The 20,351-nt window shown below is 35.8% G+C and overlaps 1 protein-coding gene across 2 annotated transcripts in view; it reads right to left on the reverse strand.

Annotated features, from left to right (window-relative positions):
* The window catches only part of SYT1 (synaptotagmin 1), a 440,827-nt gene that overhangs the window by 142,822 nt on the left and 277,654 nt on the right, over positions 1–20,351 (reverse strand). The window contains exons 3-4 of one of the 2 annotated variants that reach the window (XM_037042822.1): positions 8,469–8,653; positions 2,304–2,417 (exon numbers count right to left, since the gene is read on the reverse strand). In XM_037042822.1, the coding sequence (XP_036898717.1) occupies positions 2,304–2,417; positions 8,469–8,653 (299 nt within the window). Of the gene's footprint in view, positions 1–2,303; positions 2,427–8,468; positions 8,654–20,351 lie in introns of both variants that reach the window. The other variant, XM_037042821.1, reaches the window with a different exon arrangement.

Here is a 20,351-nt window from a genome sequence, read left to right on the forward strand (position 1 = left end):
TAAATCAAACAGTTTGTCTCTCGGTAGGCCAAATTTTTAGTGTCTGCCTTTAGATTGCATATGAATAAGCAAGATTTTATTTTCTCCTGACTTGCAAACACTTTTTTTCTCCTGGGGAAGGAAAGCTCTGGAACTACACCTAAAGTCTTTAAAACTAGATCATGTATATTTGAATGATTTTTGGATATTTGTTGATAAGGGGCGGAATTCCTTCTTCCAAGCCCCCTCTGACTTAACTGTTTGATAGAGAAGCATCACACTCCCCTCACCAAAGCATCTCCGTGTACTTCAGGGTTGTCTTTTAATCTCAATGACAGATCTGTATATCTTATTAAAGCCTTATCTGGGAAGGTCCTCAGACTTCGTCGTCCATGACTCAGAGGAATCATTTTGTAAATCATATAAGTTGAGACCATTTGGAAAGTCATTGCATAATAATATTAACAGTTTCATCAGGTGGGTTCTTCTAGATCATTAGAATGAAATGCCTGCTTAACTTTGATGTTTACTAGAAAAGGAGCAGTAAATACACTCATATTTCAGTGAAAAAAAATCAGTGCTATTATTTTCTTAAAAATACTATTTTATTAAAAAATACTATTTTATAAAATGATATTTCCAGTACTCAAAGCCAACTTAAAACTTTCAAAATTATAACTAACCAGAATGAGATAACACCAGATTTCTACTGAAAAATATGAAAGTAAAATAAACTAGTAGAAAAATATGGGAAATATATAAAAGGCAAGTCAAATTTCTAGAAAACATGGTATATGTCAAGATAATATAACTTGACCTTGACCTTCCTGAGGATATTAAAAAAAGTTTTGCTTTCAACCAAGTCCTGATAATCAAATTTTGGATTAAGTCATAGAAATGACCTCAAATATTCCAGTTCATTAACTGTAAAAGGTATACCTATAAATCTGTATAAACCCATACCTGTAAACCCATATCTGTAACCAACACACAGCTTTCTACAATGCATTATGAAATAACTAGCCAGGACTGTAATGACAGTGATCAAGTAAAATTATTTTTAATACGATAAAACATATCAACACATTCTTCATGAGACACCCTCTGGAGACTCCAGAGAACGGAGCCAGGGACTGAGCTGTCAGTTTCCAAAGGAGGCCTGGCGTCCGTAGGACCCTGTGACTGTGCGACCTTGCGACCCTGCAGGGCTCTCACAACTCTCCTGCCTTCAGATGGCAGCTGTCAAAGCAGAACCTTGGGGTTTGACTTACGTGCTCCACTCCTCATCAAACTGGAAATAATTACACAGGCTGCATCAGCAGTAACTTTATTTACTTCACACTTATCAGTTCTTCCTCTCCCAAAACGATGAGTGAAGCCAGACAAACTGGAGTTTGACAACTGCCCTCTTTAGGGAAGGGCCACGTCCTAAGGGTTCGTGAGGGTCAGACCTCTAACTCAGTCAGTTCCGCTGATTCTCAACTTTTTAATTTCTTGAGCAATTCAGTAGATAAAGGAGTATATTCATCAATGTCATAGAATCTTTTTATGTGGAGGGGTTTCTCACAGCTATCTTTGTGTGTGTGAGTGTGAGTGTGTGCTATCTCTACAAGGCAGGCAATAAAGGGGAACTGATATTGTTAACCTAGTTGGCATTTCATGGTGATTTGAGAAACTGAAGGAGAAATGCCTGTTTTGTTACCTCTTTTAGCGTTTTGGCACTTTTGGGGGCAGCCGTCATAGGTACTAGAAATGAAGTTTTCTGGTCTTTCTGCTCTTTTAGAACTGCTATCCTTAGCATCAGGAATTTGACCTTATTATCATGCTATTATTTATATAAAGCATTCCTACTTTTGAAATTCATGGACTACAATTTTCCATTTTTGATTCCTTCTCAAACTGTTACATTATGTTTCAAAACTTTGGCTTGAATGATGGCGTTACTCAAAGGCCCCTCACCCGGTTTGGATCTAATCCATGCAGCGCAAGGATTATTGCAGCTAGGGCTGAGGGTGGGTGCAGGCAGACTGTGGCTGGGAGCTCTCAGAATCAGTCTGACTGCTTCAGGTTAATTTGTATTCTGCCCGCCTATTGTAAGTGCTATAAGTTAGATGTAATCGGTTGAATACTGTGAATTCCAATTACCAGAAGTTAAATTAGCAAGTAGGAGACTGCCTGTACTTAGAAATTATTTCATCAATAGCTTTGATAATTGCATTTTCCCCTTGCAGCCAACGAAATGTTTTAAGAAATATCATGCTTCAATTTCTACTTGGTAATTTCAGAAAACGTAATGGAATTAGAAAACATTTTCCCCCTCAGACCTGGTTGTTCTGGAAATCATAATCCAGTGAATATTGAAGCTTTCCCAGTTTCTCCTCTTCTTTGGGTTCTTCTTTTTCTTCCCCATCAGTCAATCCAGTTTCAGCGTCATCATCCTTAAGGGCCTGTGATTAGGGAAATGGATCGTATGTGAATTCAAGTGCATTCGCATCAAAATCCAAATTAAACTGGGCCTGTGGTTACACTTCCAAGCTGTCAGAAGCAAGCACTAAGATGCTGGAAATCTCAGTTGGTCTGACACACATTCACATTTGCTGCTTACATATTTTTTAAAATTCCATTTACGCACGGAATTTTTCCCCCAATCAGCAAGCAACATGGAAGCAATGGAAGAAGCCCCTAAGAATATTGCAAGCAAAAAATGTAAAGTTGTTGCAGAGAAGATGTCAGTTTGGCATTATATTTGACTCTGCTGAAACTGCTCATTTCAGTGGTATGATAAACATGCTATTGACCAGGCCAGGATTCACATTCACGCAGGTTAAAGCCAGTTGAGCTGACCATCATGTAAAACACCATTGTTACATGCAGCGGGGTAATTCATGTGAAATGTGTGGCCTTTCCTTGCCTTGTTTCCTATGAAAAAATAGTTGAGTAAGTGATTCTCAGAAAGTTTTAATTTCCTATGTTTGACATCTACATTTATAATGGTTATGGAAAAAGAGAAAAAACATGCTACCAGCAAATGCATGTTTAGAGAGAAATCGACTCCATTTTCAGTTTACATTTACCATTTTATTTTCATAACAGCTCCACAGAAAGCTAGGCTGAATTAAATTGATTTTTATGGGTCCATTTGATACCAAAAAAAATAAAAGGAGTTATATTTGCAATTTTGTCAAAATGATATTGGTATAAAAATTTATTTTGCATTAATGAACAAAAATAATGGGGTTGAACTCGCAAAGCTCAGTTTGTATCAGTTGAATATTTTTTATAACCCGAGACTTAAATGTAATATAAATTGAAATACTAGAAAGCTCATTATTTAATAAAATATATTCAAATGCTCCTCTTAAAAAATAAAAATATAGAATACATTTTCTCAATAAGTACCAAAAGGTGAAAGCTTTGTTTCTGGAGATGTGCATTCTTATTGACTGAAAGGATTTTAAAAAATAATTAGAAGTAAATGCATAATTGTTACTGTTGATTAAAACTGATAGTGTGACATATCCCTAACCACTAGAGAGGTTAACAAAAATTTTAAATCTTACATTAACCACATTTATTTTTTTTTTCTGGAGACTGCTGGTATATAGCCTTTGCTAATTTTTCTCTAGAACTGTTACCATTAGCATCAGGAATTTGACCTTATTATCATGATATTATATAAAGCATTCCTACTTTTGAAATTCATGGACTACAATTTTCCATTTTTGATTCCTTACCAAACTGTTACATTATGTTTCAAAACTTTGGCTTGAATGATGGCGTTACTCAAAGGCCCCTCACCCGGTTTGGATCTAATGGTTGTTTGCCTCTTATTGGTTTGTAGAGGGTGTGTTATTTTAGGGGTTTCAACCTTTCTGTTGTATATAGGGTTACAAAACCCTATATACCCCCTCCTAGTTTTTGGTTCTGGTGTTTTCATAACTGTGTGTGTGTTACCGTAGAACCTCACAGAAATCAAGTTAAGACACATAGATGGTAGACTGCTTTATATCTCTGACAAAGTAAGGGCATCTTAACTCTTCTCAGCAATCAAATTCAATCTGACTATTCTTACAGAACTTGAATGCAAGAAGCATAACCAGGCTTCAGAAAAGCACCAGAATCATCAGCCTACCCAAGCTTTTCCCACTGTTCCCACTTCCCAGACCACATGGTATTTTTTCTCTGCTGAAAGAAGACTTTTCTGTTTACTTATCCATGAACACAGAAACCCTCAATGATGCTTCAAAACGACACCCTCAGTTCCTTAATTGACAAAGTTTTCCAATTTGGCTCTACCTGGGGAACTCCAATTTGATCCCCTCAAACTGAGGTGTGGTGGCACCGTATTAACATAATTTATTTGGGTGGGAAGAACAGACAAACAGAGTGGCACTGTAGTCAGAGATGCTTCCCTTTTGTGGTTCTTGGAAATTCTCAGGAGTCTACAAAGAGTAGAGAAAATTAAAACTTGCCATCAATATATCAGTGGAGGACCTTTAAAAAATCTGGTTAGCCATATACTATTTAATGTGGAAACTTTAAATTATACTTGGATGTTTCCCTGAATAGTAAACTGTTGATTTACTGATAGCCAAAGTTAAGAAACAATGGAATTATTTAGAAATTTATATTAACCTTTTAACTTGGGGGAGGGGTCACTACCGGGAATATGGTGGTAAAGTAACAAGAAGAGACAATTGGGTTTAATTATAGGGCTTGACGATGTGGAATCACATTGCCCTTTCAACACCTTAGCTGTGTGCAAGTCTTTAACTGTCAAAGAAGATGTGCTGAGAAAATTTTAACCTATGTAATTTGCCTCCCTGTAACATTTTCATTTTTAAAAAAATAATAGCAAATTAGTGCATAGTTCTGTCTGAAAAATCTGCACATTACTCCACCATAATAAAAAAATTAATGGATTAAAATACTTTTCAAAATGCTCAGAACTGACAATTTACGTATCATGTTTCAGCCCAGTGCAATTTGAAATAGCTGAGATATTAAATCTCTCTCTCCCTAAGTGGGCTTGCCCTAATAAAAGGTGCAGGACCATCCCTTCAATTATTCTGCATGAAATAGGTCTAAATTTTTGATAATTTCTCAGTGCCACTGTTCATCACTGAAGTGATTAAGTCTATTCTTGTCCCAAAGGCTGAGTTTAACCAAGACATTTTCTGTACTATCACATTAAATTCAGGCCTATTAAATCAGTGGCCATTATAATATCTCGAGAGTAATACTTCCTCCCACAAAGGAACAAAATGCAGAGGAAAAACTTGTAAACCCAGCGGCTCTGAGAGTTTGATAAATTGCTGTAGAAAAGCTGTGTTGGGAACATTGACCTTGTTTTAAATTTCAAAGATTTAGTGCACATGCTTCTGGTTTGCTTCCACATTCAAAAGGTGCTTAGTTCACAGCCACTGAAAGGAGCACTGGCTCATTCTCAGTTAAATGGTCTGGGTTTGGATTTGATAAGGCACAGTGAAAAGGCAGCAACAAAGGGCTGAATTTTCTTTCTGCGCCCATCAATTAAAAACTCGAGCTTTCTAATAACACTGTATTTCACCAGTTAGCAATATTTAATGTGAGAACCCTTCATCTTTACAAAACCAATTTAGTTCAGCCTCTTGATGTGTGTCAGAACGGCGCGCCCTCGGAGGTGGAGCCCCAGCTGCCAGGCACTGAGTGTGTCCGAGCGCTGACGTAGGAGTATCTAAGTAGCAGAGGAAACCTACCGCAAGGGACAGTCCAGAACAGTCATGAGACACAACACAGATAAGGAGGACATAGAAGGAAGAAATAAAAATTAAAGTATCCATACACGTTAGTAAAAACGATGGAGAAATGACCTTTCCAGACCTAGGACTTTTTAAGTTGGTATTTTTCTTCTGTATTTTTAATCTCAAGTTTTAAGGCACTAAAAAAAGATATATGTATATATATCTTTTGTTGTATAAATACAGTATTTGTAGTTAATTTTTTTTGTTGCCATTGCAGAATATATAAAAATTTCTCCTTGGGTATAAAATGTTATCATAGAGACACATAGCCATGAATGCTGAGATTTAATTTCTGTGTTTTTTTTTTATGGATTGAAATAGTAAAAACTTTTTGATTTTCCAAGAGCTGAGATATTTTAAGAAATATCTAAAATGCCTCGCAGATCTGTTTTAAAGTGAGAGGCACATTGTCTTCCCCATGTTCATATTAATATTCTGTTTAAAACCACCTAAAATATAAATATTTAAAGCAATAATTTTACTTTGTGGTAAGGCTGTTTTGAATTTGTATAAATTAAATAATATCTGAATTTTGATGATCAAATATAATAGAATATCTCAAAATCTTTGAATTACATTTTATTTTTTCTTCTTTCCTCTTCATAAAATGATAGAACCCATTATCAGCTACTTTGTCAGTCTTAAAAAGTATCATAAGTTACTGCTATATACTTGTTCATTTGTGGGGCCTACTTTCAGTTATCTAAACACTTAATTGTTTATAAATCATTTAACATTTAATTGTTCATAAATAAAAATAAGATCTATAAAATTCTATGTAAATTGGTCTACTTAAAATAATTAAAAACACCTCTTTGAGGGTTGACATCCTAAATGCTATGCTGTGACAGATTACTGTAAACTGTCATTGACTTCCTTATTATTTCCTTATTTGACTCATTTTTCTCTTCCCCTCCCACTAAAGGAATAGGTGACCAATGAAAAATTAACCACAATCAGTTTTCTGTATTTATTACTTTTGAGATCTCGGTCATTTATCCAGGTCATACTGGGGGTAATAAACATCACTACTATTCTATAAACTATAGACTTACACAATATAGAACAAATCTTACAATGAAAAATACAAATTGCTTGTCTTAGAAAGAAATACTATAGGTGTTTAATATTATTTGGTGCTTTTAGTTTTTAATTATAGGATACTGGAATTTAAATATTATAGTTATGAAATGATAGTATTGTATTTTCAGTGTATTGTTTAACATATATAGCTAAAATTTATGTAAAATTATTCATTTCATGTCCATCTAGAAGATTATTTCTACATGTATTCCAATAAGTTGTTTAAAGAAATCTGTATCAAGTCCTGCTTGCTACAGAAATGTTGAAATAAGGCAAGACATGATTTAAAATTTCAGTTTCTATGTAACAGATTAACCAAAGAGAACAGTCCTTAATAGATTGGAATGTTTGTGCTTCTGTGGCTGTGATTAGAAACTTACAGGAAAATGTAACCCTTCTCACTCTGAGCTCAGGACACAGCTCTCCGAGGTGAGCACCAGCCTTCAGTCCCTTCCTTAGCTCTGAAACGAATCAGGAGCTCAGCTCGTGAAAAAATGAGCCTTTGTGTAATTGTTTTCAGTAGACATGACTGTGTCTTTGAGAAAAAGTGTTTAAAACTCAGGCTGGGGTGCAGGGTTATTTCCTGAGTGGTTAGCTAGGAAACCATGGTTAACTAGGAAACCATGCAAATGTACTAAAATGGCTCTGTTGATTATATTGTTCGCAAGAGTCATATATTTAGGAGTTTAACTAATAGTGATTAATATTATCAGAGGAATTTGTAGAACTGACTATATAGGTTGTTATTTGGGAATAAATTGAATTTTTGAATTATATGAAGGAAGACATTAATAATAAAAATGTTATTTTTTAAAAAATCTTTTTGTAATTTTTAATGTAAATTAAATGTTACTTAGAAATATCCAATATAAATATGACTTCAAAAACTGAAGAAGCATTTAATTATTAATAGTAAACTATGCTGAACCAAATCATTCAGTTAATTTAGCAAAAATAGAGAATATAAAGACCATCCAAACAGTTTCCATAGGATTGAGAAAATAGTCCAGCCAGGGGGAATTTATAACCTGCATTATGTTTTTAACTGTTCTTATGGAAGGATAAAGAATTTTGCCCTCAAATTCTGCCACCTTCTTTAGGGCATGCTCCTATTTTTCTCCTTTCCTTGTATAACTCATTCTGAAGCACTTATTATTGAGTGGAATGAAAACATACCATGAGTACCTTTCACCACGTGTGATAAACACCTTTTAGACTCAGTTACTTAACAGTGAATAAGAGCAGTAGCACTGCTAGAAAGGTGACTTGCCCAGGAGGGAGACACTCAGATATTTTTTTAATATACTTCTCAAACTCTAAACGCAATGAAGGCGAGCGAATAGATGCAATCAGAACATTCAGGCACATTCCAATATGCTGGACCCATCGAGATGGCCTGGGTGCCCCTCGCTGGTTTGCACGCTTAGGGGACTCTAGAGCCCTACCAAGTGTTTCCACTGCACCTTGGGATATTGAGTAATGGCTGAAAGGGTCGCTAAGCACCTCTCCAGCAATGACAAGTGTCCAGAAGCTGTTTAGTGCTATACTTATCTGGCATAAACTAATAAACCATTTGTTAATTTTCAGTAACATCTAAGAAGACATGCGGAATGAATATATTACCTGATCTTTCATGGTCTTCCCCAGGTCCTTCACATCTTTCATGTTAATGGCATTCTTCCCTCCCTTTTCCTTCCCCTTCTTCTTATTTTTCTTTTTGAACAAACATTTCTTACAGATACAAAAGCAGCAGGTCAGGACTAAAAGGACTGCAACTATGGCTATGGCAATTAAGGCCCATGGTGGCACTGAAAGAAAAAAACATGCAGAGCACATTATTAGTGTAACACATATGCAAAACTCTTAAGGTAGTCTTTCATTCCTACTGAATGCCTATTAAGCTTCAGGTGCTTGGAGTTTAAAGTTCTGCATTACTTTATCCAATCTGCCTCTCCTGCCTAGAGTGTTCATATTTTTTCGATTTTGCCCCACCACATATGTCAAATGTCATTCCCTCCCTATTGCTTTTCCTGCCCTTCCAAGCCATATTTTTGATCATTGCTTCCTTCCTTCATTCAGAGTATAGCTCTGGAGTTTGACCTTTGAGTTTAAACCCTGGCTCCACCCTTTACCAGGTGCATGACCTTGAGCAAGTTGTTTAACTTCTTTCTGCCTCAGTTTCTTCATCTTTAAAGTGGTGGTAAATTGGTAGGTATCTCATAGTCTTTTTGAAAGACTTAAAAATAAGTCTTAAAATAAGATGCGGTGCCTAGCACGTGATAAAAGTTTAGTAAATATTCACTATTATTACTCATGAGTTAAAATACTAGGACTCTGTTCTGTCTGGGCATGATGGGAAGGGCTGACACGTAAAAATGAACACTTACAGGCTGTGTAACTCTGGCCAGATTGTTGAACTGTTCTGAGTTTCTGAAGGTAATAGTGGTACCCATTTCATCTCTTTTGAAAATGAAAGGAGTTAAACTAGAAAGTGTAGAATGGCATCTAGCACATAGCAAGAACTCAACATTAGCTATTTCTTTATATTCAAGACATGGAGCTAAGTATTGTGGATAGAGCTCAGAGCACATGTGGTGACATGTAACATGCACACCAATAAATATATAAAAAGAAAGAGGTAAATACACTGAGAAGAGTTCAGTGGATATGCAAGTGGGATGGAAAGGGGGAAGAGATGTTTTTTGGTGAGAGCTTCAGATTTGCAGGCTCTGTTTAAAATAGTAAAGCGCGTAGAAGTAAGTATATTCAAGCATTTTTATTACAAGTTGCCCATCTACTGAAAGTCAATCTATTTTCTTATTTGGTACCCCCTACAAATGTGCTTATTAAAAATTAGTTCTTGTGGAAATATTTAGAATTTTACTTTCATATGGTTTACTTTGCCTGGGAAGGAATTATTCAACTATTGAGATTAATCAGAAGAAGTAATTAGATGTGCCTGTTGTAATCAGAAAAGGCACTGTGCACTGAGGTGGTGGGAAAAGCTCGATTTTCTTCTAGCTACATAAACATTATTAGGTGCAATGACTGCAGGAGACAAGGCAGGAGGATGCTGATAAAATAATAACAAAAATATTAGCATCTCTTCCAAACTGAGAAAGCCCACTCTCTTTGGCTTCATAGAGCAGAATATGTACTGTACGTATTATTCTAGTTTATGATTGACTACTAGATGTTAACTTAAAGATACACAGAATCACAATTTCCAAAATTGGTTTTCAGAAAAATGTTTATGTGAAAGTTATAGGTAAGTTTACACCCAAAGATGCTTTATCATCTGCTAATCTCATTAAAGTCATATTTTTTAAAAATGCAAATTAAAGTAGGTTTATGAAACCAATGATATTATTCAAAATACCTCAGCTAAAGGCTTCTTGCCTCTTCTGATCTAGTTCAAACCCCTACCAAGTATGAACAGGAGAGCCTGTGTGATCATTGCGGGTGAGGCAGTATTTTCCCAATGACTGCTCAATTTCAAACTTGTAAATTATTCTCCTAGTTGGACTTGTATGATGGTCTTTCAGAGAGCGATATAAAAGTCTCTTAAATTACACAGGATGAGATGAAGATCATTTGACAACTTCACAAAATATAAAAGACAGTGAAAACACAGACATATTTAATCAAAAGAAGTTAAAGGAATAGAAACAGAATTGCAGCAAGAAATCTGAAACAGCGCCACTTGAAGGTAAATCACAAACACTGAAAAATTTATTTCATGACCTTCTTAAAGTGTTGCGGTCTTCTAGATTTCCTTTCAGTTGCTCTTCTGAGTAATTTTAACTTTGAATATGCCGTATTGAGTATTTGAGATTGACAAAACTTTCCTCATAATTTAAAAGACCATGTAATTCTGTATACTCATGGAAATCTGACTGAATAGTTAATTATAATATAAAACACCATTTTTAATGAAATGAAGTTATTTAAGTTGAATTCTCATGTTAAAAAGTTAATTTTACTGTGTAAAGCAACCAAACATTTAAAATGCGATGGGTTTAAAAAGAAACACCATCTATATTATTATTTACTTGTAGTTATTATAGAAATACATTTGAATATTAGTGGTTAAATCTCATGGAATATATTTTGGATTTAGGCTAAAATATTATTGAAGACCTACTTAGGATTGGCCAGCAACTGTGCTACTGCTGCACATGCATAATCTAATTTAATCTCCACTGCAATTTTGTCTGGCATCCCTTCAGTTTTGTCCAGAAAAAAAATTATATACAGAGAGAAAACTATGAATTGAATAGTTTGAGGAATTCAAATATGTTTTACATTGTTAGGTTAAAATGTATATATTTTAAATGTATACAAAGGGAAAAATCCTTATTGATTCTTGAAGGCTCTTTAATAGAATATTTTATCTTAAAAAGGTGAAGCAAATAATAGCACAAGGTGTTGCCAAGAGTGATTTCTATAATATAAAATATAACTTCAATGAAGATCTCATCAAAATATTGTTATTGCTGCCAACTATTATTAAATACAATTTAAGAATTTTAACATTTAACTTAAAAAACTTGCAGCAGAAAACAATAGACTAGTGTAAAACTTCTTTATTAAAATAGTTTTTGTTTTCTAGCTGATGAATTAATCTCACATATTATGTAACCCAAAGGTAAACTGATGCATCAAAATTAAGGCAAATTCAAATCAAAACTGTCCTGATGCTTTGACTAAGACTTGGTGGTAGGCAGAATGACACCTCAACAATGTCTATACTTTATTCCTCGGAGACTGTTAATGTGTTCCCTTACATGGCAAAAGGACTTTGCAAATGTGATGCAGAATCTTGACATACTGGGATTATCCAGATGGGCCCAAGAAACAAAGAGGAGAATGGTTACTAGGGGCTGGTACAAGGTGTGTGAGGTGACAGATATGTGGTGTGTATGTGTGTGTGTGTGGTGAGCACTTTTATGATCTACTGTCTTAGTAAATTTCAAGTACATATTTCAAGTCATTGCATTATTTCCTTAAATTCACACAAAGTTATTTATTACATCTTAATGTTTAAAAAAAAAGGAGGCGGGGGGGAGATCAGTCCTGCTGACTATGTTTTCAACTTAGTAAAACCCATTTGGACTTTTGACTTCCAGACCTAGAAAATACTAAGTTTGCTAATAAATGCCTGTAAATTTGTAGTAATTCATTATAGCAGCAGTAGGAAGCTCAAGAGGCACAAAGCAGAGCTTGGGAGGTTTGTAATATATGCTGCATGTAGATGATTCTACAATTGGAATATTAATCTGGGCTATCTCTACATGTTCTATGACCTTCCTTTTTACCTGTCCTTTTACCTATCCCTTATAAAACCATTCTTGTAATTCTAGCTTTGTACCAAAGATTCTCTCAAGGGTAACTGATGGTTTTCTTTTGGCGAAACCCAAACAACATCTTCTGTGGTATGGGAAGATCTTGATTATATCTTCCTTTTTGAAACCTTCTTCTACTTTTGTTTCTGTTGCCCTTATCAGCATCTCCTGCTAAGCCTCTGACTTTTTTTCCTTTGCTTCCCATTCCCAAGTCTTAGATGGTGTTATTTAAAGTTCTTAGTCCTTTGCTCATCTTGGCATTCTCTTATGGTTGGGCACACCCTTTCCTAAGTCTTAATCTTTTTTTTAGATTCTTTTTTTAAAAGATTTTATTTATTTATCTTTAGAGGGGAAGGGAAGGAGAGAGGGAGAGAAATATCAATGTATGGTTGCTTCTTGTGCATCCCCTGCTGGGAACTGGCCTGCAACCCAGGCATGTGCCCTGACTGGGAATCGAACCATGATCCTCTGGTGTGCAGGCCCGCGCTCAATCCCTATGTCTTAATCTTTTAGGTCCATTATTCTATTTTATTCTTGCTTCTATTCACTTGAACTGTATCCCCTACTGCCTATAGAATGTTTTCTATGAATTCTTTATCTTCTCAAACCAGTTCTGCAAAACAACTATATGCTTTTCCCTTGTGCTTCTATTGTTTGCTGCCTCTTGGACATTGAAATCATGTGAAAACCTTTTGTTTCCGAATCTGACTGGTTGTCATGTTGTGCCATTTCATCTTTGATGCATTTTATATTTCTTTTATATCTATTTCAACTTGTCAGGGGTTTGCCTAGCATTACCTCTTATATAATTTCCGTTCCCATTATTTACCTCTTCTCTTCACTTTACCCATCCCTGGCCGTTGGACACAAGTTTCTAATACATAATTTTTAATTATTTTGTACACAGCTTTTAGAGTTTGTCATTTGTTGCACCTACGTGTCCATCCCCTTTTCCACACTGCTCCCTACACCCATCTCTGTTCTCATCAGACCAAGTAGTTCGTTCTTTGCTTAATTCTACTCCTGTTTTTTCAGGCGTCTTCCTTTTTTTTTTTGTAATGGTATTCTTCCTCCTCTTCAGTCATTTAAGTGATGTTTACTTTTCGAGGCTCCACACGGGTCTCACTTAGTGTGGGCAGATTTTTAAAAGGGGACTGATTATGGAAGTTGCGGGTAGGTTGGGTAGAGGGGGAAATGTGAGACAACTGTAAATGGCATAAACAGTAAAATACTTTTAAAAATAAATAAAAGTATTATATATGTTTGCTAAAATTTTCCTCTTCTGCCCAATATAAAAATATTGACTTTGTGATACAATACTCTGGGTGTAAACTGATGTACTGTTTTAAAATAAAAAGACAAACCAACACAAATGTGTAATAGATATATTAATGTACTCTTCCTACATACAAAATTCACTTTCTACTAACTCAAAACTCAGCTTTTCTAGATTATTCATGACATGAAGCACTTATATTTAAGGAAAACACAATAAAATAGGAACCATTTAGAAATAAATTTGCATTATCAGGTTTTCCATTGGGGGAGAAAAATCCCAGACAAACAACTATTCCCCTCATCAGACAGGTCATGTTGGGAATGACCTTCCCATTCATGGGAGGTAGGTATACGTCCAACAGTTTAAAAAGTGATTATTTAATCAGGTACATTTGTTAAATATCTATGTGCTAGGCATTTTCTCAGGGCCAGAATGCAGTGCTATGTGTTTGTGTATCGTGAAGCTTACTGTTTACTTCCCATGTGTCACAATTTGGGTCTTAATTACTCTTTTTACTCTTTTAAAATAAGTAAATTTCTTATATTTGCCAAATTCAGTGCTCAGAACATAATATAGTGCATTTTCAAATGGTAACTACATGGCTTAATATGCTCTTGTGTACAAATTTGGTGCTCCAGAGGAGTACAGTTACTGATGAAATAGTTACTAAATGTTCTTTCTATAATAAAAATGTAAGACTCAGATGGATAAACATCATTATTTCTTTCTCCTAAGGAACCTTGGCACTAAGCAAATTTTAAAAAATGATTGACTTTAGGGGATCTGACATACTTTTTTAGAAAAGCAGATACTTCAAATACCCTTCTCTTTAGTAGAGCATTGTGAAATCCAAAAGTGTCGCAAAGAGCAAGGATATTTATACATTCATAAAGCAGAAATTTTAATATTACTGAATAGCAGCCCCATGTGTCAAGTTATGTTCTCAAATTCAAAGTGTACTCATCAAACAGGCATTGTACTCACACCCACCGAGTGAGCAGTTGAGAAGAGTTTTGAAAAATTTACACAAAGTGCCTTATGGCTGCATAAGGGAGCCCTGCTCTAGTGCTCCTGTTTCTGGGCTCCCACTTCTACTTTCTAAAATGCCCGACTGAGTACTATCAGCTTAACAATGCTCAGCGAATGTTAGGTGGCTCAAAAGAAACCCACAAAGCTACATTCTTAAGGTCAAGTGGAAGTAGAGTGGACAGTCTCTGAGATACCCACCATCTCAGGGAGTTTTCCTTAGGCCTGCCCTCAGTCTCATTCCCTTAGCCCCGATCCTCTCCTGCCTCATTCCCATTCACAGTCCCCTGCTGCAGTCTCCTAGCCTGGCAACCTTTGGGTGGATTTATTCATTGGGTTCAAGGTTTAATCCGTGGCAGAATTCACTGGCTTAGTACTCCCTGCCTTGATTTCACCTCCAAGGGCAACTTTCTGCATTATCTGTCTGTTCCATTACCATTCATCATGTTATGAAAGAACCTTAAATCCATGCCTCTTACATAAGACAAGCTGTAATTTTCTTTCTGAAAAATATAAGCTTGTTCATTTACATCTGTCCTAGATATTTCAGCTGAGAGCCTCGAGATGACAGAGGTAATAAACTGTTGCTATGGCCACTACAAAAATACAGCAACAACGTCAAGCATTTTCTACCTTTGACATATCTCTGGATTGCCATAGGGACGCCTTGTCATGGCACCAATGTTTGCTCTTCGTCTTATGAATGATCTCCATGTGCTACATTCTTATATTCATGGAAGCTTTTTGCCGACTTCTAGTTTTAGCCAAAGCAATCCATCAGCTTTCTAGATCATCAGACATTCATGCAAGATGCCCGATACCATATGAAAATAATTTTTCTGTTAACCAGTAGGAAAAATAATCTACATTTCAAAGTTTTGCTTTTAGACTGTTTATGAATAATTTTTAAAGAACACGAGGACAATCATTTTTTTAAAAGTTGCTTAAAAATCAAGCCTTGCATTCGAAAGGATTGTCTAAATTACAGACTGCAAATAGGAAAAAATACTTTGGAAATATGTGGATTAATATGCTCGTTAACCCCTATTGGAGACAGAACGTGAAAGATGAGATTTGAAACAATACAGAGTCATACAGAATATGATTTAAGATGAAACCAACCAGTTCAAGGTCAGTTTGAAGAATTTTTCATTATAGACAGAAATGGCCTCAAAGACTGAATTCCTGGCTCCTGATTATTAAATAAACTCACCTTTTCCTTACTCTTTAGAATAGTAATTCTAAGCCTACTCTGAGTTACATGTCCCCTTTAACAAAGGAAATGTTCTGAGCTGTTGCAGAAAATCTGTATGTTTGCGTGCAGTGTGTATTGTTTATGTATTTAAATTTCCACACAATTGGGACTGTGTATTACCCTTATAGAAATTATAGTTCCCAGGCATAGGACACTTGGACTCCCAGAGCATCAAGGCAAAGTTCACCAAGATTACTGAATTAGGAAAAACTAACTCCTATACTTGGTCATTTAATCTTTCATGTGTTTTTTTCTTGGCAGTCTGCTGTGTGCTCACATGGTCCTGGAGGTGGTGGGGAAACAGAGTACAGAGAAGACAGGTCTTTCTTTAGAAGCTTATGAAAACTAACTTCCAGAATTAAAAACTAGAAAGAGACAGGCGGCATACAGAACTAAGCACAAACTTTCAGTGGAGTGGATTAATTGCATAGGTGGCAGGTTAGAGGGGGACAAAATGAAGGGTCCTAGCGTTCCAGGGGGCTGTGTGGAAGAGGTGAGCTTCCAAGCCTTGCTTGTTAATACAATGAAAAAAGCATTTTGGGGACCCCACGTCTTTTCATCCCTCCTTTTCCTCCTGACTACCTCCCCGTCCTGCCTGTCTGTCTGTCTGTCTCCTCTTCCTCCCTTCTCTTTCTTTCTTTCTCCTTTCTTCCCATATTTTCTTTGGTATATAGACTCCTTTTAATCAAACTCATCACCCAGTAACTATGCTGTTAAAAAAGCTTTCAATAAGGCACAGACTTAAAAAAATGTACCTTAGATTTTTATTGTATTGAATAAAAAGACATTTCCTCGTAGTAAACATACATAACTTTCTCAAAATAATCTTCAAAATTACCCTCTTAAGAATGCATTTAACAAAACAAAACAAAACAAAACAAAGAATGCATTTAACATTTTCCTTTTACATAGTTCCGTTTAGCTTTTCAATATGTGCCTCTGACAAAAAACAAACTGGAAGATGTTTCTGTATAAATATGCTGTAAAAAGATCCAAGCTATTGACTTGAGTCAGCTACCTGTGGCTTTTCAAGGCAGATGGATTGTACAAACAACAATGTAGGAGAGAGGCTCGTTCAGTCCCTTATTTAGTCATTCATTTGAGTGTCTATTTAATACATTAGTGCTTCAGCACATTGGAGGAGCAGTGAGCAAGTTTGAAATAATTTACTTACTTAAGCAGTTTATAGTCTACCTGGGCAGATTTAATGAATATACATGAAGCAAATTGTGAACCAAACCATAAAGCACCTTAAATGCCAAATTAAATGGGATCTTTTGCTAGATTCTGATTCTACTATGTAGTCAGAATTCTTCTTTTCCTTGTCAAATGAACTCTTGCTTAGAATTATTTTTAAAATCTTCAAAATCTAATAAGATAGAAAAATCTGTCCCCCTGTGTCCATAAACTCTTGAACTGTTAATACACAGAAAACTTCAATAAAATACATTATATTGCTGTGATACACACACAATCACAACCCATACATTGATAAATTTTTACTAGAACCTCTGTTGATCTGATTTTAATATGAATTGTTCTGTTGAAGAAATCCACAGCCCTGCTGCGTAACTCACTAAAGTTATTGATGTATCTGTTGAATGCAATGATTAGTCTTGATAATAAAATTTAGTTGAGTGAAGGCCATTTTATTTGCAGAGGTATTAGTCACATAATTAACTTTATAAAGTATCTATAATAGCCTGCTTTCAATGATAAGGCAAAGTCGCCCACATCTTCACAATATTGGAATGTCTGAAATTTGACATGGAAAATGACGTTGGGTCTCCAGGCAGAGATAAGCCCAGCACAACTTCCAGAGGATTTAGATAAGGCTCCACAGTCCGCCCAGGGGCTTGCTGTCTGCAGGCTCAGGAAAGTGCATTGGAAAACACAAAGGGAGGCCAGGTAAGTTGGCAGAGGTGAAGGCTATTCACAGGCTGATCGCTTCTGAAGCCTTTAAAGTTAGTAACAGTTTTCAATCATGCTGCGGACAACACAATTTTGTGGTTAAAGGCAAATCCACTTATTCTGTAAAATTTGCCGTATGCCTCTTTTGAGTTCTGATTTCAAAGTTCAAAATTAAAAAAGTTATACTTGAGGTTCAATGTCTGTGTTGGAAATCTTCAAAATAATCATCCCATGGATTCTGAGACAATTAGTATTTGGTTTCATTATAATGCTCTGAATTTGCTTAGCAATTTCTTTCATCTATTTTTTATCAAAGATGCCCATGGGAAAATAAAATCTAGTCTAAGATTTAAAAAATCACCTGTTGATGACTTTTGGATTCTCAAATTTAATATTTGAGAATCTCCTTGTTTCTTTGCTAAGCAATTTAATGCTACTATGATTAAGTCAAATTATGATGAAAGAATATGAGTAAAAGGGGCAGATACAGTCCATGTTTCCGTGTGCTATTTTACAGCCTCAAGCCAACAACTGTAGGAAACAAACAAACAAATGTCGCTTAGCCTTATAACCTGCTTTTTGAAAGAAAATTCCCCATATACTCTCTCTTTATTATTCTAGAAGCAGGTGACACATTTTTAGAATTCCCTGTAACTTGGGGAGATTTGATTGCACTGACAGGAGACCTGGGTGGTTGCTATGCATGAGCAAAAAAGAACAGGATGTCTGAGTCTTCCCAGTGATAAAAGGAAAGAGTCCGGCTCATTAATTTCATCACTATACAAAGTGACAGGTAGACTACAGCAAAAACAAAGGCCCTTTCTTGTCTAGCTATCCACAGTACATTTTTTCTTGATTATCCAATGGATTCCTGCAGCTATAGACTCAACATTAATATTCTTTGCTAACTGTTGTTTTTTTCTGTTTCTCTCAATGGCACTTTTATCTGTCCAAATCCCAGTTTGTAGCACCATTTCTTCTTTCTGTCCCCCGTTTCTTGGGTTTGAGCGTTCATCTTTACTTGTACAGTTCCCATGATCCTTGATTCTTTTTCTATTCCTGCTTTCGAAGGGGCTTCCCTATGCCAGTCAATCTTGAATATAGTGTCTTTTTCTTTCTTTTCCTTTAAACCTTATTCCTATCTGTTTAGACTCCTTACTTCTAAGCACTGCAACTGTGAACATATGACCTCAAGGTCCTGCATGAATGTTGTTTGTTTTTTGTAGATTCTAAGATATCTGCACTTAGAATGTAGAAGTTGCTCTGTTCTCATTTGTTTGTCGAACTTAGTCCTTTCTTCCTTTAAAGCATTCCAGTAGACTTCCTCTAAATGTCTACCTGAGGAATAACACGTATCATCCCTTCACTGTGTCTCTCACCCACAATTATTTATGCTTTCTCACTTGTATAATCTTACAGTCCTGTTGTCCAGTAGATTTGTGATTTGTCTCTTCAACATGGGAAAGCTACCTGGAGAGGAATACTGTTACCTTCTTTTCTTTTGCCTCTTTCCCATGAAGTCTCAGTTGGGTTGGGTATGTAGTAAGTCTTAAGCAAATGCTTACTGACTAAATGAAATTATAAGTGGAGGCAGATAAAGCCTTCTTCAAATATTGTTCACACAGAACAAAGACATACCCCATTGAACATCTTGTTAAAACTGAATGACACACTTTTTGGTAACACTACTGATCAAATCCTGGTAAAACTTCAGCAATGCATTAACTGTTCAGATCATTTAGGAAATCTGTGCAAATATGCTTTACTTTTTATTCCAGGAAGACTATAGAAGAAGCAGTTGGCTCATTATTTTTTCCTATCCATTATTTTTCCTAAATAATTCTTGTTATATATTCTCTTGAAAAAATTCTCTTAAAATTGCATTAGTTAATGCTAACATGGTTTTCCTTCCTTATGTGCAGCACCTTGGATACAGTAGTTGCCCTTGTTCCTAGGGGAATACGTTTCCAAGATCCGCAGTTGATGCCTAAAACTGCAAGTAGCTTGGAACCCAATATGTACTACGATTTTTCCTATACATACATAACTTATAATAGATTTCAATCTATAAATTAGGCACAGTAAGAGATTAACAACAGTAACTACTAGTAGAAGAGTTACAACAATACATTGTCATAAAAATTATGTGAATGCGATATCTCTCTTTCTTTCAGTCATTTTTATATATTGTCAGCCCAAACCTATTCCTGAGTCTCTGGAACAATCCCTTGCAGTAAATAGCTGGGTGTCACTTGTGTCAGGGGATCCTTGGTGGAAGTCTGTCTACAGGCTCCATGCTTTCTGGGGCAACATGTTGCTGTTAATCCAAACAGGTGTTCTGTTTGTGTCTTCCACCCTCAAATTTAATGCTTTTTCCATATTAATGAAACCCTTATCATGCACCTAACTCTTGCTGTTTGAGACATGACAGCAAAGCTAGCAAGAATTTATTTTTCCTTCTTCACAATCTTGTGGGTAGAAGATGTGTTCTTACTGTAGATCTTTTTTTGCTTATGAAATGGAGAACTTTCACTTAAAGGAAGCACTTCATGGATTCTCTGTGGCATAGCTGAATTGCCAGCATCACTACTTTTGTGCCTTGGGGCCTTTAGTAAGTAAAATAAGGGTGACTTAACACAAGCACTGAGATACTATAGTGACTAACAGGATGGACATTCTGGAAAAAGGGA

The sequence above is a fragment of the Sturnira hondurensis genome, unplaced genomic scaffold (genome assembly GCF_014824575.4).
Source record: "Sturnira hondurensis isolate 20B ecotype Veracruz unplaced genomic scaffold, ASM1482457v3 Scaffold0003801, whole genome shotgun sequence".
NCBI lineage: Eukaryota > Metazoa > Chordata > Mammalia > Chiroptera > Phyllostomidae > Sturnira > Sturnira hondurensis.